The 25,306-nt window shown below is 35.3% G+C and overlaps 2 protein-coding genes across 4 annotated transcripts in view; one reads left to right on the plus strand and one right to left on the minus strand.

The window, feature by feature from the left end:
- Window positions 1-623: 623 nt before the first annotated feature.
- On the minus strand, window positions 624-12,655 carry LOC124156269 (eukaryotic translation initiation factor 5B-like). 2 transcript variants are annotated; one of them, XM_046530700.1, is made up of 10 exons: window positions 12,538-12,655; window positions 10,969-11,181; window positions 10,176-10,304; window positions 8,636-8,739; window positions 7,745-7,816; window positions 6,252-6,368; window positions 4,714-4,810; window positions 3,366-4,029; window positions 2,180-2,578; window positions 624-1,395 (listed from the first exon to the last, which is right to left on the minus strand). In XM_046530700.1, the coding sequence occupies exons 3-10, from the start codon at window positions 10,270-10,272 to the stop codon at window positions 1,089-1,091; spliced, it is 1,857 nt and encodes a 618-aa protein (XP_046386656.1). In that variant the 5' UTR covers window positions 10,273-10,304; window positions 10,969-11,181; window positions 12,538-12,655; the 3' UTR covers window positions 624-1,088. The 2 variants fall into 2 exon arrangements, with proteins under 2 accessions (XP_046386656.1, XP_046386655.1); XM_046530699.1 differs by having other exon boundaries at window positions 10,969-11,184.
- Window positions 12,656-12,727: 72 nt separating this feature from the next.
- Window positions 12,728-25,306, plus strand: part of LOC124156268 (GATOR complex protein WDR59) — a 71,303-nt gene continuing 58,724 nt past the window's right edge. For both annotated transcript variants that reach the window (XM_046530697.1, XM_046530698.1), the window contains exons 1-9: window positions 12,728-12,948; window positions 13,031-13,080; window positions 15,360-15,495; window positions 16,571-16,799; window positions 19,860-19,993; window positions 20,783-20,935; window positions 21,116-21,374; window positions 21,643-21,722; window positions 24,069-24,147. In XM_046530697.1, the coding sequence (XP_046386653.1) occupies window positions 12,898-12,948; window positions 13,031-13,080; window positions 15,360-15,495; window positions 16,571-16,799; window positions 19,860-19,993; window positions 20,783-20,935; window positions 21,116-21,374; window positions 21,643-21,722; window positions 24,069-24,147 (1,171 nt within the window). In that variant the 5' untranslated portion in view covers window positions 12,728-12,897. The remainder of the gene's footprint in view (window positions 12,949-13,030; window positions 13,081-15,359; window positions 15,496-16,570; window positions 16,800-19,859; window positions 19,994-20,782; window positions 20,936-21,115; window positions 21,375-21,642; window positions 21,723-24,068; window positions 24,148-25,306) is intronic.

Consider the following 25,306-nt stretch of genomic DNA (forward strand, 5'->3'; position numbering starts at 1 on the left):
CTCATATTAGCGTCTGAAGATGATTTTTGAAAAATCAGGTCCTCAGCATAATGGAAATTACTCGGCAAGGCAGATATTGACTATTAACCAGGTATCTCCTTCAAAACTACGCGTTTCTATACGTTTGATAAGCGATTACTATATGCAGTATAAATGCCGCGGGATACCCACTCGTGGCAGTAAATTTAGCGCGCCCTCCGGAGCGAAAAACCCCGCGCGATCTTTTCCATGTTCACCTCTGGGGTACTGACGTGACGGCGCTATGCTTACAAAAGAAAAGCAAACAGGAGCATTTTAAAAATATGTCACTAAGGGAGAAACTCCCCTGCCTGCCGCTTGTTTTTGACCTAGTGTTTCCATTCCATCACTGGTGACTAAATTGTAATCTTAAGGGAATGATATAGGAAGTTTGCGGAACAAGGGGATATGAATGACTCTGAAGTAAAATTTGGTAGAAGAGTAGTGAAAAGGTAGGAGTAAGACATTACCTACTAAAGAAAGTTTTAATGGAAAAAAAAACTTCATGGAGGTGCAAAATATAGCATTAATATCTTTTGACTCGGTTCATATGCTGAGGGGAAATGTGATGAGATTTGTATTAATTAGGTGATTTACATCAAAAGTTGCCAGTTATGAATTTTAGCTTTAATGATCATAAATGTGTGCAGTTAGATTATACATAGATTTAAATATTTTATTATGCATTTGTGGAGTTCTACGTAATGTATCTGCATTTTTTGCTCATCAATTAAGTGTAATTGTTCTGTGAGTGTTTGTTAGAAGGCAAAGAGGCAAGGCGAAGATAAATTTCGAAATAGTTAAAAAGGTTTTGTATCCCATGTATCAAGTGGCCTATAGCCCATTCATCGCCCACATGGTATCAACACATTACATATTGCCTAATATTCACATTGAAAATTAAATTTATGAATTGTTGACGTTATTATTATTATAGGAACCATTGATATTTTAGTGTTGTTATTTTTCTACAATATAACTTTTTCTTAGATGATAAAACTGAATTTGAATAAAGTACATGTAATACAACTTTATCAAGATTCCATTTGCATATGAGTTTAGTCATCCTGCTATTCATTATTATCGGTATTTTTTTCTGGTTCTCTATCTTCTTGCTCTTCTGTTGGTGGGGGATATATCTCCTCATACTTTGCGGGGAAGAAGCACTGCATATCTTTATTTCCAATCTTGTAGTCAGAACTCTTGTATTCCACCCTTAATGTTGACAATTTTTGAAGCATCTCTTCTCCTTCTGAATCTAGTTCTTCATATTCATCTTCTGACTTTTCTCTCTCTTCCTCTGCTTTTTCCTCAGAATCTTCACTCTTCTTCTTTTTCAAATGACCAACCTCTAAAATGGCAATCTGCATACTTTCACTGAAAATGTAAAACACAATGATAGTTTATTTAAGTTCAACCGATTCAGGCTTCAATTGGTGGAAGTTAGACATATTTAAGTAAATGAAAGGTCGTAGCACTTTTCCACAATTCTTGTGGAAAAGTGCTACGACCTTTCATTTACTTAAATAGATAGTTTATTTGTTCAATAAATATTGTACTTTGCATGGCACTGGCTGCAAATGATTACTTTATTTTTAAATAGAATAAGGTATTGACTGGGAATAAATTTGCCTGTTAACATAATGCTACTTTATGTCAACCAACTTCATGCTGAGTTCCTTAAAGGATTTTTATTTGATCATAAGTGTCACATCTTGATCTGTTATGAGTGTGGAGCATTACAGTTGCTGCTGTGTCCTTAATGCAAGTGGTATTTGAGGCAAAACTAGATGTATATTCTGAGGAGTGAATAAATTTTAGTATAGCATCGATGATTTTTGTTAACAATATGGATGATCTGATATGTCAGATCCAAATATCTGTGGATAATACCCTTTGCGAGATAATGAAATTGGATCGAAATTTGGAAAAGAAATCGAATCTGGATCCGAAATTTTAAATCAATGCTTCAGAGAGGGAATGTGCTGAAAAAAATCTTGCTACATATTAACCTTTACGGCTCTATCCAATTGTGTCCTTCTCCGTTTTGTCCATTTTTAATCGGAAGCTTCCTTTTCCCATAATCATCCTATTATGTAGGTATTATAGTCATCTAGGTAATTATGTAGAAATATAGGATTGTAATTAGATAAAATCAAACCTTGATCTTTCTGCCCAAGAAGATATATCCACACGGTTGGAAACAGCATTCAATTCTTCCTCATTCAGCTTTCTTTCTTCTCGAGTCACTCGTTCAGTCTCTTTCCATTCGGGTGGAAATTCACAATACATATCTGCTATAATAACTCTTACAGAAGGAGTGGTGACTCCTAGTTCTGATGGAGTTGGAGATGGTGGTAAAACCAATGGACCAAGAGAGCTCTCAAGGTTGTTTAAAAATTCTGGATAGAGGTCGCGTACAACATTGGTTCGCAAATGTAAGGGAAATGGTACCCATGATGCTGGAGGCTGGACAGTGTACGGGGCTGCAGCCATAGAAGCTGCCACTGCAGCTGCTGCTTCTGCCTCTCTGTCCTCTTCTGGCTCCAGTACTTCTTCCCTAAAGTGGTGAAAATAAAGAATCAAGTTACCATTGGTATACAGATTGGCATTCCCATTTACAAAAATAATATTAATATGCCTGCAATATAAAGTGAGGGGCTCGGGGGATTAAGGATTGGAGGTCATTGGGTATAAATTGAGACAGAATCCATGAGTGGATCCAGAATCCTGTCTCCCCTAAAATCCTCGTGGCTTTTTTTTCTGATCTCAGAACTATGACATGAAATGTGACAGAGGACATAAAGCCCTTTGAGTAAAGTGAAAAATTTGCACATGCTCTTAATAACGATTTATACCTATTATAATTTTTCCTATGTAGGCACCCTATTTGACACTTCATGAATGTACACTCTTAGATTATGTTATATTGATCGTCTATTTATTGTAACACTTTAGACGATTTGTACTGTATAATTCATTATTTCAGTATTAGGAAGGGGACAGTCACCTGAGTGATCTCAGAAAAACCTGAGAATACATATGTTTAAATGTTATGGATTTTATGGGTTGCATTCCCAAAGTGCTTTTCTTTCAGTGCCAGTTTGGTGTGAAATTAAAAAATTAAGAAAATGTTCTTTGTGTAATGTTTCTCACCTGATGATCAATAATTTCAAGAGATTTTAAACAAGATTTGCAGAAAAAAGTGATTTCACTGTCCCTTAGTCATGTTTATGGCTGTAATAATGGTTACGTCAGGATTTGGTTTTGCCAAAATCCTGACATAACCATCGATTGTGACAAACCTCGATAGAATTCTTGGTTAGTATTTAGAACCAACGTCTTACCCTTCTTCAGTTTCTTCTGTTATTTCCTTTGGTGTATAAGATGCAAATGATTCTAGGGCCCCCCACAAAACCTGAAGCGGTTCATCAATGGGTGGTATGGCATCATTTTCTTCAGGCTCTGCTTCATCTTCTGCGTCTTTTATTTCTTCACTTACAGGTTCTTCTTCATTCTCTTGCTCTTCTTTCTCAGTATTTTCATCCTCTTCAACTGGTGGAGGTTGGACCAGTAGTACCAAGCAATCCTTTTCCATGAATTGCTGAATTTCCTCCAGCCCATTTTGGTCCTCATCCTCTCCACCTTTTCCTTTATCATCTGTCTTAGCCTCCTGTTGCTGAAAGAGCAACTCTAGAGGATCTTGTGCCTCACTGCCTGTCCGAGATGATTCTTGTGATGCCTGATCAAAGAACCAGCCTGCAGCTCGAACTGGATCCATGGTGATAAATCTTACTGATATTAGTCGAGGACCAAGGGCATCATGAATGTATAATGGAAGCATCTGGTGGTCAGGAATTTTTTCCTTTTCTTCCTCATCTTCTTCGTCATCTTTTGTTGGTGGGCCCCCAATTAATGACATTTCTATTAGCACTGCATAGTAAGGTGATATAGCATCTTCTAATCGCTGTTTTTCTAGTGCTCGTCGTTTTTTCTCCTTTCGAGCTTTGGCTGTATAGAAAAAAATTAAATTTCTATGAACTTTATGATCAACCTTTTCTTCAGTGGTTAAATTATCTGTTAGGTATTTCATACCCAACCAAATGGGGCATCCAAAAAATCATCATTTAATGTTAATGGTAATGATAATTATTAGTCTTAGTTGTGATGGGTTGAATCAAAAATTTGTATTTTTAAATTCTAAACCTGAATTGTTTCTTCATTGCATACATCAAATACATTACAAATTCTAATTCTCCCCATTTTCAATTAAATTCACCCCGGAGTGTTTATTCCAGTTCTTTCATCTCCAAGGGTATTAGTCATAGGTAACTTTAGCTAGCCTCAAGAAGATAACACAGCTTTGGTAGCAAATCCATTTTTTCTTTGCTGATGTGAGTTAGCAGTCACAAAAAACAACTAGAATAAACACCCCAATCTTAATTTTAACACTACATACACATGTTTTCAATAATGCTTCTTCCTAAAAAATATCTGGTTCACAGTGAGTGTTGATTATTATTTTTTAAATTATGTATGTACATTATTCATTCTCCATTAATAGTACACATTTATAAAATCCAAGACTGCTTAATTTTATTGATTATTAATTTAATTCCATTCAATTTCTGAATAATTTAATCAGTGTGGATTGCTATGTATACTAAAAATTCTGATTTAATACTGATACTCAACCTGCTTCCTTTTCTTCAGCTGCCTTTTGAGCCAACTTTCGTTTTCGCTCCTCTGCCTCCCGTTTCTTTTCTTCTTCTGTCAACTCATTGAAAGGAATCTATAAATTGCATAAAATAAAAATAACCCCTATGTATAAATTGGTCTTGTATGTAGTATACAACAAGAATTGAATATTTTTAGGAATTCATCCATTGAAAACTTATATTATTCCGATGGATAATTTTAAAGAATTGGAAGGTTCTCAACAAATAAATTTGTTCTTATTTTTTGCAATATTTTTACTTAACTTAGAAATTATACGTATTTGATGATATCAATACAACAAAATCCTTGATCCAGCTTTGACTATCGATAATGATCAATTATGGAATCCTCAATTTTTACAAATTTGACAGAAAGATGCAAGTGTGTCCAGGGGTGCAGCTAGGAATTAAGCCTATAGGGGTTTTAGTCACAACTAATACTGGGGGGTATGGAATACCCGCCAGGATAAGCGGGAGGTACGGGGGCCCTCTCCCAAGAAACATTTTAAGATAAATAGTTCAAAATGGTGAGTTTTATGGCTGTGTGAATAGTTTGATGTTTTGTTTGTGAGTCATTCGTCCCCCGAATATTAGTTACTTAATTTTTCACATTAAAATATTTTTATAAAAAAAATTCTTTGAGCTCTGGGGAGGATTTTATCCCCCAAACCCCCCCACTTGCTTTGCCACTGAGTGAGTCAAACCAGTGGGGTTTTCTATAAAAATTCGGAATAATGCATATTGTAATTTTAATATTAAGCCTCTCTTCCCTTAGGTATTGCAGGATTCTATTCAATGTATACCAGTCTGATCAATGATCTAGTCTTGGTTGGCAATGAGGCAAGGAGGTTGGCAGAATCTACTGATATACCATGCTGTTCTTATGGAATGGTCAAAAAAGTATCCCTACAAATGGAGTGGCTCCTCTTATGCTCTGGGATGAAATTTGAGTTTCATTATCATTGTACGTTATTCTAAGGCCATGCAAAGAAGCAGGGTAATGTGGCAAAAAATTTATTTATTTTCTTTTCTATCATAGTATGTTAGCATAGTAGTAGTAGAGAAAACTACTTTTCAAATGCCATGCCCTGTAGATAGGTAATTACATATGTTAAGTTTTATGTAAATATTACCATTCTCCATCCTTTTCCTTAAATTCCAGAGAAAATAACTTCCATCGGAGTAATAAAAGCTTAGAGTGTAGGTAGGTACAGCAAGTTATTGTGACCTTCGACTACTTGGCCTCGGTATAACGTACAACAATAGAGAAGTCAAATCTTCTCCAACAGAATAAGTGGTGTCACTCAATTTGCTGAGAAACTTCTTTGAGTCATAGTACAACATTCTTGGTTTTGGAAGGAAAAGAGAGCACAGTTGCCACCATTGCCCGCTCCTGGATCTGGCTCTGCATATATGTCATTTATTTAAGTAATTAGCCATCAGGGTATTTATATATTTTTATACATAATAATTATAGTAATAAATTACAATAGATGAATGATCATAAGACCTCACCCCTTTTCTGGTTGCTTCATTGTTGAGCACTTTTGTTTCTTTTTCCAACTCTTGTAGAATGAGTCTTGTTAGCCTTGGAGCATTTGCACCGAACATCAAATTAACCATCTGTCCACCCTTTCGGCCATTGGTGTGTTTTAACAAATCAATTCAAGAAAATGAATTAGAAAAAAATACTCTTTTTAATGAACATTACTGCAAGTAAAAGTATGATACATAATTGGCCAAACAGTTTAAGTGTTAATTTTATTATTAACTGTGGAAATAGCATAAAGTGAATATTTTGTGGGTGGCATATTCTGCAATGTGGCCTCAATGCTATCTCTTAAGATGTATTTAATGAATGAAAAAGTTATATATGTGTATATAACAAATCAATTCAAGAAAATGAAGAGTATACAAACCTTTCTGTTTTTTAAGCTACGATGGCTGCAATTTGCAGTATTTTAAAATTTAAATTTTGATAGCTATTATTTCATGACCTTCTAATCTTTAAAATTTATCTGGTCTCAGTATGTAGTAAATTTGACTTCCTTTGCCCTCAAAAGTACCTTCATCAGTGTTGTCATGGCAAAACTAGCAGTGCCGGAATGCGCTTTCCATTACTTTTTTTACGACTGAAATATGTATTACTCCGTGTGTTTTTTTATTACAATTGTTACGTCTGCATATTTAAAAATGCATTTTTTTGTTACAAATGAATATATTTTAATCTTTGAAGCACCAGCATTGATAAAAGTGTTATTTGACCATTATTTCTTTTCTTAATCAGTGCTGAAATGGCATTGACACAACTGGCACCACTGATCCTAATGTATTTCTTATCCATTTGTTGACCTGTAAATCCCCACATATCTTTATGGAACCATTATTACCGTATTTCTCCAAATATAGTCCCCCTCTGAATATAGTCCCCCCACCTAATTTTGAGGCTTCATTTTGGCGAAAAGCCAAAAAAATGCGTTTGAATACAGTCCCCCCCTTTACTTTTACCATGGGCATTTTTGGAAAAAAAGGGGGGACTATATTCAGACATATACGGTAATTTGTTTATTTTGAATTATTATGTAGAAAGACTAAATAAGAACCTCTGCTTCCCATGCTGGATGTCCAAGGCAGCCACTTGAGTGGGATGGGGTTGGTGCATGACTTTGTGATGAAATCAACTGACAGAAATGGTGCTGCATAATGTTTGTGAGAAACTGGTCACTCTACTAAAGTGTATGAGTTGAATGTTACCATTCATAATACTCTAACCTTGGGGAAACCTAGTATATCATCTGTATATATGTATTCTCGGTTTCAATTTTTTTCATTTTTGGCCTCACCAAATAATAACTTCACACTCTGCCCCTTTTGATCCACCCCATGCAAAAATTCTTGATTTGAAATATACATTTCTCCTTTCATTTAATGTCCAAATTAAATATTGAGATAATTATTGGATATTGAAGGATTTCAATAGTATTAGTGTGAGCATGTTGCAAACTTACAGCTATAAACATCCATGTTGGCTCACTCTTATTGCGGAACCTTTCTAAAATCTCAATTTCATCAGATTTTACCTGAAAGGAAGAAATAAATATTTATTTTACGATCTCTCAATACAAGTTAGCACTTTCAACTGTATAAAGCTATTTTTTGTTAAAGGAAGTTGAATAGTGAAAAACAATTGAGAAATAAAATATATATCTACTATATAATAGATAATGTGTTAAGTATAATTTGAGTTGATATTATGAAGTTCATACATATTTATGGAGTTGAAAAATTAAGGGATATCCTCTCGAAAAAGTCGAGATAAAGGCATTTATTTATTGTGTTGATATCTTGAAATAAAGCCTGCCAAGAGAGAGTGAGGAGGAGGTAGGAGAGATGTCAAAATCCTGTGGATTAAAGAATGTAAGTTTTCCATGGATGGAATTTCAAATTTGTTGCCAAAAAGAAGTTTGCCCAGGGGAGAGATCCTATGGAGGACTCCTCCCCAGAGAGCATTAATGGTACCATAGGTTGGTGCCTTTTTCTGAATGGTTAGCATCCCTTGGTCAGATACAATGCTTGAATTCACCTGCCCGTTTGCTAATCAGCTCATCTCCATATGATCCTCTGTCATCAAGTACCACTTTTCTTTTGGCATTATTCAATTCAAAGTGATTACCTATAGAGAAAGCCATTGTGACATAATGGATGTTGAAGTGTGTTATTTTTGGCCATACACAATGAAGCCTAAGTACGGCATTGGGTGCTCAGGGTGCCTGCACAAAGCACTTGTAACTGAAACTCTTGGCAGCCTTGTCCTTAAAAATTGTAATTCCATGCAAATTTATTGTATGCTTTTCAGCTGTAAAATTAATTTTTAATGATCTTGTAATTGTTGTACTCACTGTAGCAAAATGTAAGAGATCGCCACCCACTTCAAGTTTGAGTTTCTTTAGGTTACCCACCATTCCAACACAAGGTCCACACCATTCAGAGTAGACATCAACCACTGAAAGAATATATGTTTATCATGATAAAATAAAATCACTTTGTACTTTCCACAAAGTTAATTCACCAACTATCAACTCCATTATGTTTATCATGTTGATTTTATTCAGAGATAAATTATTAAAAATATGTTACAAATCAAGCTGACTCCATACTGGAAACTGAATTTCAAAGAAAAAATAGAATGTTGAAATCTAAGTGGACTTTTCCCATGATTGAAAGGATGGCAGCTAGTTTCCAGTTGGATTCCTGGCTATATAGTTGCTATGAAATATCTCAAACTCATCATAAAACAACCGTTGAATTGGCAGAATTAGTGTTATCAACTTGCAAAAAGGAAATGAAATATATAATTGGACCTATAAAGTGTGGAAATTATTAGGAAAAATATTTTAATGGGATATGGGTCATTTAATATGAAATCATGGAGAAGATTCCCTTGCTACCTCAGATTTTCATGATTTTTTTTGTTCAACTAGTTTGTATTTACTTTTTTTTTGGAATACATATGTTGAATTTTTGTAAAGAAATGGTGGCATATGAAGCATAGGTTACTGCAAATTAGCATTTATCAAACCTAGTCTCTGAAATTTTCTATTTTTCAGATAGAAGAAAATGGTAAATTATTTTGGTGTTTATTTTGTAAAAAAAACACTTGCTCCGCTAACTAATGGTGGTATTTTCACAGATCCAATGATTACTACAAGTCTCCTACATCTTTACTCCAAGAGAGGCCTTGAATGCTCATGTTCCTTATATCATGGTCCTTTTTCAAAGCTCAAGTCTTTTTTTTGTTCCTTTCTTACCCTTTATGCGGCATTGCATCTAGTATTTTGCTTTGTTTCATATTTGCTTTGGATTTTAAGCAAACATTTTTTTTATTTTTCAAGGAGTTACGCTAACAGCATCAAATTCTAAGCAGGACAATCAGGAATTTTTAATCAAAGTTACTCTCACTTAGTTAGGTTACTTTCACTACAGTTGAGTTCCAACTACCCTACCCATTGATCGATTGGAGATGTTTCATTTCCCACTACCTCCTATTTCTTAGTATCTACTATGCAACTTTTTTGACTAACTTTATCATTGAACAGGAACTGATTAGTATGATATGTCTCAACACAGCTACAGGGTTATAAAATTAGGATAGTCAAAAATGTTCCAAAGTTGCACCAATCTACAACTCCTGCCTTATAGTATTCAATACATTTGTCCTTAATCAAGAATTCCATTTGCTAATATTGACAGCTGTAGAGCTGCTATGACCAATTCATTTAAATACATATTATGGTAATTTAACTTCATCTCCTGGACCAGTCAGAGGGAAAATACATAGCGCATATTATAAATCATGAGTATTTTCCAACTGGACCATAACAAGTTGTTTATATTTCAAAAATGGATTGGCTTTCCCATGAAGATACCTTTGGTACATACCAACTAATCCTGTTTTCGTTAGGAGTTTTTTCCAGTCTTCTTCTGTATTCACTTCAATCTGCAGTTGAGCAGCTTCTCCCTTCTTTCTTCCTGCCATTTGTTATGGATATGGTGGTAAGATGGCCAGATCTAATTGACGAATTGGCATTTTTAATAATATTTTTTTTCAATTTGAAGGTTTCATTATGCAATGTAGTGTATTGTTCTGTCAAAATTTTAGTATTATTGCCAAAGTTAGCTGAATTTCAGCTCAATTTTCCTTAACTAAAATTTTAGGACTTGGATTTGCTCGAAAGTTGATTCAGCTTCAGTTAGGCAATATGAATATTAATTTTGGAAATTTTTTTCTCTGTATGCAATGAGATGATTTTAGAGAATGAATATGTGAATTTATATTGTAAAATTACATTACACCACCCATTTTTCCATCAATAAAATATGTAAATTCTCTAAAACATCATCAATGCTACAAAATATGATTCAGTGAAATTGAAAGTTCGATTTGATAAAATTTGGAAATGCAAGGCACAAGTATAACATATAATTTGTTTATCAGCTTACCCCCTGAGTGAACTAATGAAGAAACATGTATAATTATGCTAAAAGAAATGTCACTGTCCTTATGTTCTATATAGACATATACATTACATATGTATGTTCTACATTAACATTACATATATACATATGTAATGTTAATACGAGGATCTGATGTGAATTGATATGATATTAATAATAGATTTTTAATTTCAGAATATCTATGTAAATTTAAAAAATTAAATAGTTTGATAATTACTGTGAAATGAGGATGGGAAGGATCCACACTATGCCATTATTATTTCTTTATTGTGATTACTTTTTAAACATGTGAACTTCTTAAAATATTCCATCTTGTCAGCTTAAAAAAATTCATCATTGGTTTGATTTATGATTCTGATATTATGCCAGTGAAGCGTAACATTCCAAAGCTTTATTGAGTTTGTCATGGCTGATCCACTGGTAGTTGATACTGCTGTAAAGACGATAAATATATATATTTTAATCCTTTTGACTTCTTTTTTCGGCTGACTAAAATCAGAATTACATTGGACTATTAACTATAAAATATATAAAACTGGGTGGATACTTTTATTCTACTATAGTTCAACAAAAATTATACAATAGCAGTATAGAGAAATCCATTTAATACATTTATAGAAACGGCTACCTAGTATGATGTACCCTTGAATTTTTACTAATGTGGTTCTCTGTTATGCACTAGCTAAAAGAGCACTAAAAATGAAATACATTGGATAGCTGCAAACTGATGAAATTCAAAAATGTTAGTTGTAAGAAAGAAAATGACCAAACTTTGACCCCCTGTGAATGTGATACGACCCCACACTAGTAATGAATGAGGGATCCACACGTGATGTAATCTGTATGAGTGAATCAGAAATTCATTTGGTAGAAGACGTAATATAGTGTTTTAAAATTAACACAAATCATCCTCTACATTTAATTTTACTCAAGCAATTTGGGTTGAATACTAGAAATAAGAAAATATGTTTGAAGTCCCCTGAAGGATAGTGTTAATATACTGATGTGATTTCAAGGTACATGGAAGAAATAAAATAAAATGGTCTACTGTCAGTTTCCAGAGCCAACTGAAATTGTAGCTCAAGGCTAGGTTTATTCCAGTTCTCCCAAAGAAAAGAGCAAGATAGGAAATTATTTGATTTCTGAGTAAGTAAAACGAGTCTTGTGAAATGTGTCCTCCATTGATTGCAAGTCAATCTGGGAAGGAGGTGAGTTATATAATACACCACGAAGTACATTGAATGTATACATTTAATACACGTAAATAATGAAATTTGTATTCCAAATTATGTGACTATACCACGTGCTAATGGTCTGCTACGAGGCAAGTTATTCTGCAACAATGTATGGCCTGATATAGCCCACTTTTTATGAAGCTCACCTCCAGTGCATAAGGCAATTAACTTTTTCAGGTAATTTTTCTTATAATTATCCTAATCGTTGCACAATAAAATACACGAATCATATTTCTTTGCTGAATTATGATTGAAAATTTTAAATACAATATTACAGAAGATTATTCAGTTGCAACAACGAAAACGAGCTGACTTGCAAATTTTTTTTCAATGGTTATCAACTTGTCTTAGACACTTAAATTTGCAAATATATGTCAGAGTGAAAACCAATTCATAAAATTATTGCTATTAATTTATGGTGCGATGACAATAATTTAACTTGCAGTTGAACCACTTGCTCCTTTACTGAACCCTAGCCACAACACACCCCTAGACCTACAGTGGTCAACACTATCGTGCCATCTGCATGAAAACAATTAATGAGAACTTACGCGGGATATTTTGATATAGAATTTTTGTTTGCAACACATATTCCCACTAATTTTCACATTTTAGCCTAAAATATATCGCCATGAAATTGTTTACATTCCGTTGCTAAGGAAAATATTTTCGTATTTCAAATTGTCCAACTGCGTCAAGACCTCGAATTTCCCTCCACCAGCTGCGCAGTTGCTGAATAATAAATGAGTAACGAGTACCGTGAGTGGCACAAGACAACAGTACTCTTAATTTGTGATGTTGATGAGTTACTTCTCTTTTTCGTCTGAAGTAAATAATATCACGATGTTAAAATCTTGGAGAAGATATGTTGAAGTCTCATATGTGGTACCAAAGCAATAAACTCATCCAAGATGGCTCGATGGAATAATGATTTTGTGGTAGCTGAGCACCGAGACGTTCAGGTTTGCGTTGTATTTTATGATCGTTTGCTGTGAAACATTTCCACCCTGTTCATTCCATAATAGTTTCATGCCTTTATTTCAGGCCTGTGCAATGGGTGTGGACTACAGCGGAGATTTTGCTCTCCTAGCTGGGTAGGTACAGGAAAATTTTTCGAATTTGATAGTCTTAGAGAGGAATCGCGGACGGAAGGGTGTAATTTCTGCAATAGAGATTTTACTTTACGTGTTTATGAACATAAGTTTTGTTTGCTTAGGCTATAATTGGGCGCCTTAACCTGCCTGTTGTTTCCGAGTCCGCATTGCATACGTGTTAAAATAGTTATGCGGAGGATTAGGGCATTGCCTCTTACCGTTTAGAATCACTCCTTTACAGAACAAGTATTTGAAGTTGTCAGTGTATTCATGGATTTGCCGTATAGTATATCCTTATTTGGACGCTCTTGTCATGTACTTAAATTCCCTGGAAAGGAAGAATCGAATGAAGAAATCCCTACCTGTCAGAAATTATGTGAGACTATTCTTTTACTGAAAACCTACCAATGAAGATATGTTCACGTGCAGGATTTCATATGCCAGACTAACTTAATAGCTTCAGCGATAAGTCCATTTACATTAGAAAGTCAGTGCACATGGCATTTAAATTTTGACCACAATCACAGCCTCGGTAACCACTAAAGTGATGACTATGGAATATGCATGAAATTATGGTGGTGACTTATTGATGGGAGGTCAGTGGCCTCACATTCAGAATAAAGCCAAAAAGAATGACCTTTTCTGTGAATATTATCATAAAGAGCGACACTTTAAATACATGTTAGCTCCAGCTACTCTGTATACCGTTCATTGAAGGATCCCTTCATGGGTGGTGATGCAGGCCGTCATTCATGTACCCAGCAAAGAAAAACTGATTTCCATCAGATTTGACACTGATTTTCAACAGGTTTGACGCACTGATTTTCTTCTCCTTTGAATGTGTTTTGAAAATTGAAACAGCTGGAAATCAGTTGTGAAGGTCCAACATGGCGGCTGTTTTCCTACTCATTTCCATGAATGTGGTTTGACTCTGGTTTCCACCATTCAACAGATTTGAATCCGGTTTCCCCATTTTAGCTATTTTGAATGTTTTCCACCTTCATACCGATCTGAATCTTGTTTGCGACTCGATTCTCACCTCCTATGACCTGCTGATGCATGAGTTAACTTCTGATACATTAGTTAACTGCTGATACATGAGGCGGAAATAATTATTACCGCCAATTCCAAGATTCGCAGAGCTGCACTCAACCAACGTTTCTAGCTTCACATACTACATCTCTATCATCAATCTGGATGTAGACTCAGCTGAAAAAAGTTTACAAAATACAGCCTAACAAAATGAACTTCATGTAAGTCTCCCACCACAACAAAATAACACAGGCTCTATTAACGTATTTATTAAGTATGCACAAACCCTATTAGAAGTACATATCCAATTGAAAATACATTGTCATCTAATTTGGTAAATTTCTGAGGCAGAATACATTTAAAATCTCAATTTCATGCATTAGAAATAATTTAGGGAAACACAGAATTTACAGATGAAATCTCATTTGAAGGAGAGTTTGACAAACTAGTAAACATAAATATTTATGTGGAAAAACAAAGTTCATTTTCATTCATCATAAATTCCACAAAGTGACGCCTTAAACCACAAGCCCCACTTTTGAAGTTTAAAAATTCTTTCAGATTTATGGGAATTTATCCAAGCCACTTATACCATATTTATATCTGCCAAATGCGTATTATATAAATTAATGGCTGTGTTGGTATCTGTCAGTATTATCATCCTTCTGATCAAATAACACCCAGAGGCAAGTTAATCAATGTGACTATCCCAATTGAGGCATTCATTTAAGTACAAGCCAAGGAGTTTATTGCCTGTTGTATGTCTAGATTAGTGTCTGTAAACTTAATGTATGGACTACAGTCAATTTTTATCTTAGGTGTATGAAAAAGCATGTAGGATGATTTGCACTAATTTATCAGAATCTTAATACTAAAATACCAACTCTACATATTTGTGATGGCTTCCTGAGCTGTTAAAACCATATTCTGAATTCATGAAAACTTCTCCATTCAACGAGTTTGGTAGATTGTTAACGTAAAACAGAAATAACAGTGGCCCCAGGATGGAGCCTTGGGGAGCCCCTCTGATAACCTCCTGGTAGGAGGACTAATTCTTAGCGTCTATATAAAGCATTCATTTAGGATTTCATGATCTAGTTAAGATATTATACATAATTCCCAAAGTAGGGCCCGAATAATGAAGACAGAATATGTTCCTTGCGAATTTAGATTATTTGGATAGTTGTCAATTTAAAAAAATGTTCCATTGAATTAGCTTATTTTTATATTTTCCTTCTTTCCTTCAGATACAAATGCCTTGCTCTTGTCTGCCTAGAAGATCCTACAGAAATAGTGAGAACCATTAGTAGACCATATAAAGATGATGTTAAAATTTTACAGTGGAACCAAACTTCAGAGAGTAAAGAGCTCTGTGCTCTATCCGTAAGTATTATGTCATTTCAACTTTTGTCAGAAGTTGCCATGCTCAACTTTAACTGTGTAACTTGACTGATTTAAGCATATCGGGACTATCCACGGTGATGACTTTTACGGAGTCACCCACAAAGCAAAAATTGTGCGTGTTTCCACAGGGGGTAATGACGCCTTGGTAGCTTAACTAGCTAAAGCACTTTACTGGAAATCAGGGGATCCAGGTTTGAATCCTGGTCAAGGGGAATGATTTTTTCTCTGTAGATTTTTTGTGTAACTTGAGTTAATTGAGACAGTAAACTTGACTGCAAGAAGAAAACCTGAAAATTATTAAAGTTAATTCATATGCCAAATTGTATTGGATGAAATTTTGTTGATGCATTTTCAATACATTTTCCAGCTGATGAATTCCACTGTCAATCTGGTAAAATTTTCCATATTTTGCAATGTTATTAATGATAATAGACGCGATTTAAAGTCATTGTTGTCATAAAAGTTCATGCAATCTAGTTATACTGAGTAACATTTTTCATATTAATGGACTTTTGCTTCATTTAAATCAGACATTTTGTAATTATGCTGGCATTATCTTTTATAGAAGTTGAACATTAGAATGTTACAGAATAAGCTTCATTGAGGGTGAAAATTTCCTGTGTTTTGAATGAAATGATGAACTTTTTCTCGCTGTATAAAGGCCGCTATACACGGCGAATGATCATGCAAAGGACCATGCTGAATGATCACGTGATCATTCACAGGACCATGCGAGCAAAATAGAACATGTTCTAATTTTCACTGAATGATCATGTGCATTACGCTTCGTTCGCGAATTGTTCCATCATACACGGTGAATTATCATGCTGAACGATCATGCGAATGAAATCATTCGCAGTGTATAGCGGCCTAAAAATGACTGGAGGAATAATATCTGATTAAAAGAAAAAGGAATATAATCTTTGTGAAATTGCACAATTGGTTCATATTGAGCATTCAATTCTCCACTTTTACTGCATGAGAAAGTAGTTTTTTTTAAATATGGGTTTGTTGTGGACTATTATATTTTAATGTTTTGCTTTTACCATTTCAGAATAATCATAGGGTTGAGATCCTACGATGGAGACTAGGTGAAGGAGTTGGTTGTATTGGGGAAATGTTAGGTGATCAGATTTCTTTAGATTCTCATTCAAGAGCTGTTTCAGGCCTTGATTGGCATAAAGTAGAACCAAATATTATTGCATCAGGCTCTGGAGATGGATGGTTGCATGTGTGGGATATTCGAGATCATCGATATCCATCCATGTCATTTTCCTCTGTAGGTATGTATTGCATTGAATCTTTATGTATGGAATAGAGATGTGCGAATAGTATTCGCGAATACTCGAATACTAGAAAGTATTCAAGATCTCGAATAATTATGGTAAAAGTACGATTTCGAATACCTCGAATACTTTAAATTTCATGCCACACACTGTCGCACGCACCTCGGTAGTTCACTTGGAAACAACGTAGAGGACTCTAGTCATTTAGTGCATGCAGTGCCGTTTTAGGCAAGTTGACGAGCTACATCAAATTCGCGGAAAAGAGTGGTGAACAGATATTGTTCGACGTGGGGAACCGAAAATGATCGGGGGGGAAAATCCGAAAATGAACGTTTAGTATGCTTTGCGAAATTGTAGTATTCGATGTATTCCAAATTTGAGATGTTCGAATTTTCGAGGTATGAATTAATTTTCGAGTTAAGAGAAATCTGCTATTAGGCCCATCTCTAGTTTAAACATATAAATGCGCAATATGGCTTTGACGCTCTCCATTTTCACAGTAATTGATCACTTTAAATTTCTCTTCTAGGTTTATGCTTTTTCGTGATAGCTTCTTGATTTTTCTACCCGCATTCCCATTTTTTGTCATTGTTCTCTTGGTTTGTACTCCATATTGCTCTGTCGAAATCACCTACTGTTGGGCAACTGCTGCACTGTATTCCTGAGACGCAGAGGGCCTACAAATGCTGGAAGGGAATGAAGTGATTGTGTTTGAGACTCTGTTGCGGACCCTTCTACGTGTTGATGCTATTCATGCAGAACTCGGGCACCGCTCCATTTCTCCCCCGTGAATACCGATGGCCTTGAAGGCTTGAGGCGTAGACCCTCTACGTTGAAGTCAATTCACCTAATAGCCTATGATGGCAAAAATTATGTCTCAAACCGTATTGCTTAAAAAAACTCATTTTCACTAGCTCCACGCTTAATTAATGATCTAAATTAACCATTGTCAATCTGTTAAGGAGACGAGATAAATTACTTAAGTAGGCCGGCTATATGGACGAGTAATGCTTTTGGCCATTGCGCAACAATGGACTTCGATTAATATATAAACAAAGAAGAAGATTTGAGGCAAGCAATACTATTAATTTGTGTAAAATGATAGCAATTTCGTATTTACTTAGCCCAAGTTCACATTTTATCAAGAGAGCGTTAAAGGTATTTGATTAGGCTACACAGTACTGGGATGTTTCCCTGAGTATTGAATTTGCACTATATCGACATTGTGCTAGGCAAGACATGGGTGTCCCGTGGGTGGAGGCAGAAATCTAAGTCTCCTTTGCATTTTTCCAACAATTTCCTTTCTTAAAGTGCTTAAATAACCTTATAAATATGCCATTTTTGTTCTCATTCTTTTTTTTTTAACCTATATCATCGAATTGTCTCCCAAAATTGACTTAAATACGCTCAGCATTGATCAGCAGTATCATTGGAAATTTTCTATGCGTTGTTTATAGGAAGTTGCTCCAAAAATTAGGAAAAAAACTCCATGAAAAGTGGCCCATTCCCGCTGGTTTCTAACCGCCAATGGGGCTGCTGAGGTTCCACGTGTCCACCAGCAATCCAAATGCCAATTAAATGCATATAATAACTTTCATTAAAAATGTTTATGTGCCCATTTGGTTTTTAGTAAAAATGGTGCTATAAATTTGTGGATGCGCATCATTACAATTATTTACATGTAAAATTCCCAACCCTCCCTCCTTCCACCCCACCTTCTCATTTGTTTTTGAGTGTGTAATTTTGTATTTATATTGGTATGGTTAATTTCTTGGTTTAGTCTTGATAATGCTGCAGTGCAGCGAAACATGTTGACTGTGGTATAATAAATTTTTATGTGGAAAGTGCAAAGTATTTCACTTCATATCTCCTTGTGGAACACCTGATGTCACTTCAACTACATCCGAGCTAATTCCGGCAAAAACTACTTTTTGTTTGCAATCGCTCAGAAAGTTACGTATCCAGTTTATCACTCTTGCGTTTAATCCGCATTACTGTAATTTGTATAAAAGTATGTATGATTTATGATGTATTTCAGATGTATGATTTATGCAACTCGCAGTATTAAAATAGTATAAAAATGGAAAACAATATGCAGCAGACTCCCGATTATCCGGCTGCGGTTTATTCAGGTAGCGGATTATCCGTGCATGATTTTCACTCTCGTTCAATTTTTTCCACCATCCTTATTTAAAAAAAAATCGGACGCAAAATCATTGGAATTACTGTATTAATGCTATGATACACCGGGCTTATTATTTCCGTTAGAATCTCCTTCGTAAAACGGAAGCGATCTCGTGCTAGCTGCATTCACGGGAACACCGTGTTCCTATTTTCCAAGCCTCGCGGTGCGCGACCACGCTCCGTGATCACGGATATACGACCCGCAGCAGTTGCAACTTGTGCGAGACGTGACTATGACATGGTGCCTGACAGTATAGTTTCTGACGTCGAGCATTGGTTTTGAAGCATTCATGCCAATTAATTTTCCGTATCCATGATAACAAGCCACCGATATGTGGTTTTCGAAATCAGGCCTTACATGGAGCATTAATAATACAAGCACAACTATGTTATCGCCGTTAAAATGATCGTGAACTGGTAAAGAAAGCTCTCATCGGGTCCCGGAAGCACTTTAAAATAACAGAATAAGTGCATAAATAATAATATATTGTTTTTTTAGGTAAATTATGAACATTGCAAGACATATAAGTGAAAGTTTGGGTTATCCGTGTTTTCCGATTGTTCGTGCCATCTATCCTCATCATTAGCCCGGATAATCGGGAGTGCACTGTATGTAACTTAAATTGCGGTGGGTGCATGATTGCGTCCTCTATAGTTCAGGACTGACTGCTGTGGAGAGGCGCATTTGAATTCTTCTGCCATGCATAAGGAAATTGTCACTCTCTGCATTATGATTCTTTCAAATTTTTAGCTGCAAAAATTCATAAAAAATATGCTTGTCTACAGCTTTAATCAGCTGCATCAGATATATTTTTTCTGGGTGAATCATAAATATTTATCCATTATACTCATCAACAATGTTTTCTTCTCCAGCTTTTGTGACACAAGTGCGTTGGAATCGAGTGAATGGGAATCTCATTGCATCTGCTCATGATGGAGATATTCGTCTTTGGGATAGAAGAAAAAACTCATCACCTTTAAATTACATCACTGCCCATGTAGGAGAGGTATGAGCTCTTATCACATAATTTACTTTTATGCCTCTGGCTCTCACCTACCCTCAGAATAAATATTTAATTTAGTATGTCAATTTCATATGGTGGGCTTGTGGGTAGCACAAATCTTTCGGAAGTTCAGTTTCTAGTTCATAATGAGGATAAAGGTTTACCGCACCTTAACAAAAACCCTCATTGATGTTTTAGCTAACTGGACTCCATGGCAATATTTGTGTAGGCCCACAGGATGGAACATCTTTGCTACTTATCACTTGTAGGTGGGATGCAAGTCATTAAGTTTGTTATTCGGTTAACTAATAATTCCTGTAATATAATAAAAAATAAATAGCATATTCCACTAAACTAAGCTTTATTACCTTAAGGAGAAATAATAGAGAAAAGATTTTCAAAATTGTTTTGCCAATGCACTCAGAAGGAAAGGCAATTAACCAACTTAATAGCGAAGTGGGGAAGGGCTGCTGTTTCAGTACACACATCCTTTTTGAGATTTTCAGGAATTAGTTTTTCAGTGATCAGTAGTTAGTGTGTTCAGTCTGTGAGAGGGGTTTGGTGTGTGCTTGATATGCTACCTATGGTTAAAAATGTTTGTGAATGAAAGCTGAAAATTTTTGCATGCATGCCCTCAGAAGTGGAAGTTCATCCCATTTAAAAATGAATTATCTAAGTTTTTGATTGTATTAAATTAATGTTGTTTTGGAAATGTGGGTTTGCCATTGGATCTTGAATAAGGGACTTATAATGGTGCTAATAAGATTTTCCTCTCATTTTATTTCTTAATAGATCCATGACTTGGATTGGAGCACAAACAGGGAGAGTGAATTAGTTACTTGTGGTGGCCAAGATTGCACTGTTCGATTTTTTAACGTTTGGAGACCAGATAAGCCCAAGGCATTTCTTGCCACTGCCTCACCAGTGTGGAGAGCACGACATGCGGTAATAAATCTTACAAAATTTATTGCTGATTTTTATTTGTGTAGTGAATTTTCTTTTGTATTGGTTTTATAGAGAAAGAAAATCATTTTACATTGCTGTAATTCAAATTAATTTACCTCTCAACAATATTACCTTTTCAATCCACCTTTGAAACATTTGTAATTCTGCCTTTCTATTTAGCCTTTTGGTGAAGGCTTAGTTACATCTGTGTCATCGTCACAACAGCAAAAGGAATCTTCAGGAAATGTTCTTTTATGGAGGAGATGCAGAGGAGGTGAGGAAGGCACTCAAGAATCGCGATCAAAACAGTGTTCCTCTGCTATGACAGCAGCAGCGTCACCTGCCAGACGGCATTCAACTCCTGCTGCATCTCCTCTTCACACCATTTCCAGTCATACTGATATAGTTCTTGATTTTCAGTGGAGAAAAAATAGAGAAGGTGAGTGCATTAACATTTTTAAAAAATTTCCTTTCAGAACACTTATGGGTGAACTAAGGTTGTTCATAATGAGGAGGAGCATGGTAGCTTAATGGGTGTATTGGTAGAATTCAGAGTGAAGGGTATTGGGTTCAGACCTTTTTGTGTTATTTGACTCGAGGAAGAAAACTGTTGTTTGTCACATGTTTTGTCCTTAATACAAGAGGAACTGTAGTATTATTTTGGCTATTATTCTCATTAATTTTTTATGCGTTGTATTTTTTTATAGATCCAACCAACTATGAGTTGGTAACTTGGTCAATGGATCAAATATTGGGAATCTGGAGGATAGATCCAATGTTCCAAAAGGTAATTGAATATATTTACATATTAATAATTTATTTCTATTGAAAACCCTTCACGATTCTGGTTCGATTCTTTTCATCCGTTCTCAGTCCCAATTCTCGATTCTGGTTGTTAATCAAGTTTTTTATTTTTTATTTCCGGAAATCTATTAGTGGTTTGCATCATGGTATTAAGAAAGCTACCTAAATTTATTCATCAAATTATCTCTCAAGTGACTAGTTCGGTATCATCACTATATTCAAAGTTAGTTATGTAATTACTCAAGGAAATAATCACGGACTAGCCAGCTTTGTACCCTTAGTGTAGTTACCTGCAAGTGCCCATTTAGCGTGAAAATTCCAGAGGAAAAATCATTTGCCGTTTCTGGGATTCTATCTTGCAGAGTACCTTTACAGAATCACTGATGTGTTTAAGGCTTAATCATCATGTCTAATTCCATGTTATTTATTTTTTGAGAAATCCTTTACTCTGGGGGTCCTGTTCCTTTTCCATGTAAATAATGGGGTTCTATTTAAATAATGGAGTAAATAGAAGGATAAAAGGGAGGGCTAAAATTGATGGGAATATACCATATTTATCTGAATATAGTCCCCCCTTTTTTTCCTAATTCTATATTACTATATTCAAATGTATTTTTTATATTTTTCCCAAAACTGAAGCCTCAAAATTAGGGGGGGGGACTATATTAGGAGATATACAGTATTTACACAGAAGTCTGTGTATATAAAGGGGGCATAAAGTTTTTAAGTATTAACCAAACTGTGTTACATGTGGGCCCACACTCATGAACTTTGGATGAACTAAACCAAGCTTACTGAAATAATATCGCAGAAATTATTTTATAACCTTGCATAGGAGGGGAAAAAAATTTTGGAAAGCCTTTAGAAAAAGAACTACCATTCATATTGACCAAGAAAACTGCTACCTTTCTCATTTTACAGTCTGCCACCTTTGACAACTTGTAAAGAATTTCTACCAGAGATGCTTAAATGAACATACCAATTGAATTATCCTTTGTACAATTAAGATAGGAAACAGAGAAAGGATTATTTTGTCCTCTCATACATTTAGGGTATTTGCCTATTTTCAACGTTCTTCAGAATGTGCAGTGAAGATATTTTCTGGGACTAGCCATCTTTTGGAGAGATGGAGTCCTCTTTCTGCTAGGGCAAGGCTTTCGTTCAAATACTGTTGTAGGCGAGGTCAAACTCAGAGTGGGGATATTCTATTCTCATGAATGCACAATATGATTCAGTCTTATTGTGTTGTAATTAATCATTACGTAGTGTAGTTTTATCACAAATGGTCCTGTACATTTATGTACACTGAAGTGGTGGTAGTAGCAGTCGATTTTCAGTTCCACCACTTTGGCGTTTACATACAAGCCCATTTTGCATCAACCTCTAATTCTGACCTGAAGATGAAGGCAGGATTTTTTATGTGGCGAAAAGGCCTTTCATGAGGGTGGCCTCACACTGGTTAGACAAAATGTTTTATGAGAAAATGTTTTGTCGAAAGACATTGGAAGCGAATGGGCTACCATGCAGTTAAATGAATGCATCACACACTGATGAGACAGAGGCTTCAGATGCAATGTTTTTCTTGAAGATGTCTTTGGATGTTTTTGCGATCGCCTTTAATATTTCATCTGTCGCAAAAACTTGGTGAGACAAACAGATCTGCGCATGCGTGAGGTAGGGCGGAGCATCTTGCACTTGCAGTTGCATGGAGGCCTAGCTAGATTGTTCCTTAATTCTTTGGAGTTAGTTCTCTCAGTTTAAATTATCAGTTTAAGTGTGCATTTTACCATGATGTCTGGAGAGAGTCATGAAGTGAATGCAAGTGTTACTGGTATAGATAAATTGATTGTTTGTTGAAATCTGGTGTATAATATACAGCATTTTTGGTGGAGCATCACAACTACCATTTGATTAACCAATGCTGGGCTGAAATATTTGAGTAATTCTTCATTTAATGCGGCAAGTTGTATAAAGTTCCACCACATAATTGCTAAGTGCACTTCCTCATCTATTTTAAGCGCCACAAACACACTGGATTTTCACTTCACTGGTCAGGGGGTAACTGATTGGATTTGTTTTCCCACCATTTTTCTGTCTTTTGCCTGAGACCACCACACACTAGTGCGATATTTTTGCTTCCTGACAAAGCATCTTACGGCAAAACGTTTTCTAAACAAACATTTTATGTGACCAGTGTGCGGCCAGCCTGGCAGGGAACGGCTTTTCTTTCGTTGCTTTAAAGTGGGACTTTTTTTTGGGGGGTTTGTCATGACTGGGGTGAATAATTAATGATCAGTGATGTTTATTTTGATTTTGCATTCCAAATTAGTTGTGTGGTTACGAACCTGATGTGGAAAGTCTGCCGGAACTCCCAGATTGCTATCCTGCCCCAGAAATATCTGTCACAGGTAAGTTAAGATGAAGTGTTCCTTCAGCTATGAGGTTTCGGAATTGATTAGCTTTGTATTTATGCATTGCACTTATTCTCTGACAAGGGAGGCTATGAAACTTGACCTTACGATTTGAATGCTGTAAAATGTGTTTGGTCCAGAAGGCAAATAGAGTTTGTGATTCAATAACTGCTCAGTTAACTGTAATTTCATATAAACCTGAGTTCTATTAGTAAGGATGGATTTTGTAGGGTGTTGTGACACAATTTTCTATGAGCAGAGCATGAAAGGATCAGCAAGAGCAGAGGATGAAAGGTCCTAATGAAAACCAACTCCAAAATATGTAGAATGAAGTTATAGGTTTTTTACATAATTTATTTTGAAGGGTAGTTTAAAGACTTTCAACAACATGATGTTCCTTATAAAAATGAATTTCATAAGTAAATATAAATTAATACCATATATGTCTGAATATAGTCCCCCTTTTTTTTCCAAAAATGCCTGTGGGAAAAGTACAGGGGGAGACTATATTCAAATGCATTTTTTTAAAACTTTTCCCGAAACTGAAGCCTCAAAATTAGGGGGGGGAGGGGACTATATTCGGAGAAATACGTCTGTATAGTAATTTTGGCTGACTATTGTCAATTCATTAAGAATTATGGGTTAATGGGCCAACCCCAATTCCCTACCAAGTTATCATCTACTTAGCAATAAGAAGGTATGAATATGATAGAACAAAAGCATTATATTTAAAGAATATACATATTTTTTTACTTTTTGAAATGACATGGACCTAGAACCTATATAGACCTGTGTTTTACTTTTAGCAAATTTTTAATTTTACAATTTGCAAACTATACGGTGTAATGGAAAAAGAATGAAGGTAATTTTGGGAGTGTTAGTGCTGAAAAAATATAGGAATCAGCCATCAAAACTGACAACCTAACCATGATAGGCTTGTTTTATTATTTACAGAGAAATTGGATCTTATTGATGTCTAGGAATGCAAAGTGCCAAATGGCATTGGGGTACAAAATTTTCATTGAAGAAAAAAGTCTTATAATTTTATCAAGGATAAAATTGCAAGGAAATTTTATGCTTTTTTTTTGAACTTAGGAATTAGTAGTTAAAAGTAGGGATGAATGGATCCAGGATTTTTTCTGACCCCGATGCTGAT

The sequence above is a fragment of the Ischnura elegans genome, chromosome 3 (assembly GCF_921293095.1).
Source record: "Ischnura elegans chromosome 3, ioIscEleg1.1, whole genome shotgun sequence".
Classification (NCBI taxonomy): domain Eukaryota; kingdom Metazoa; phylum Arthropoda; class Insecta; order Odonata; family Coenagrionidae; genus Ischnura; species Ischnura elegans.

Coding starts and splice junctions, on each gene's coding strand:
- LOC124156269 (XM_046530700.1), bottom strand. CDS start 10,272: ATGGCAGGAAGAAAGAAGGGAGAAGCTGCTCAACTGCAGATTGAAGTG. Junction 8,740..10,175: donor AACGAAAACAGGATTAGTTG/GTATGTACCAAA, acceptor ATATTCTTTCAG/TGGTTGATGTCTACTCTGAA. Junction 6,369..7,744: donor CAACATGGATGTTTATAGCT/GTAAGTTTGCAA, acceptor AATGGCCGAAAG/GGTGGACAGATGGTTAATTT.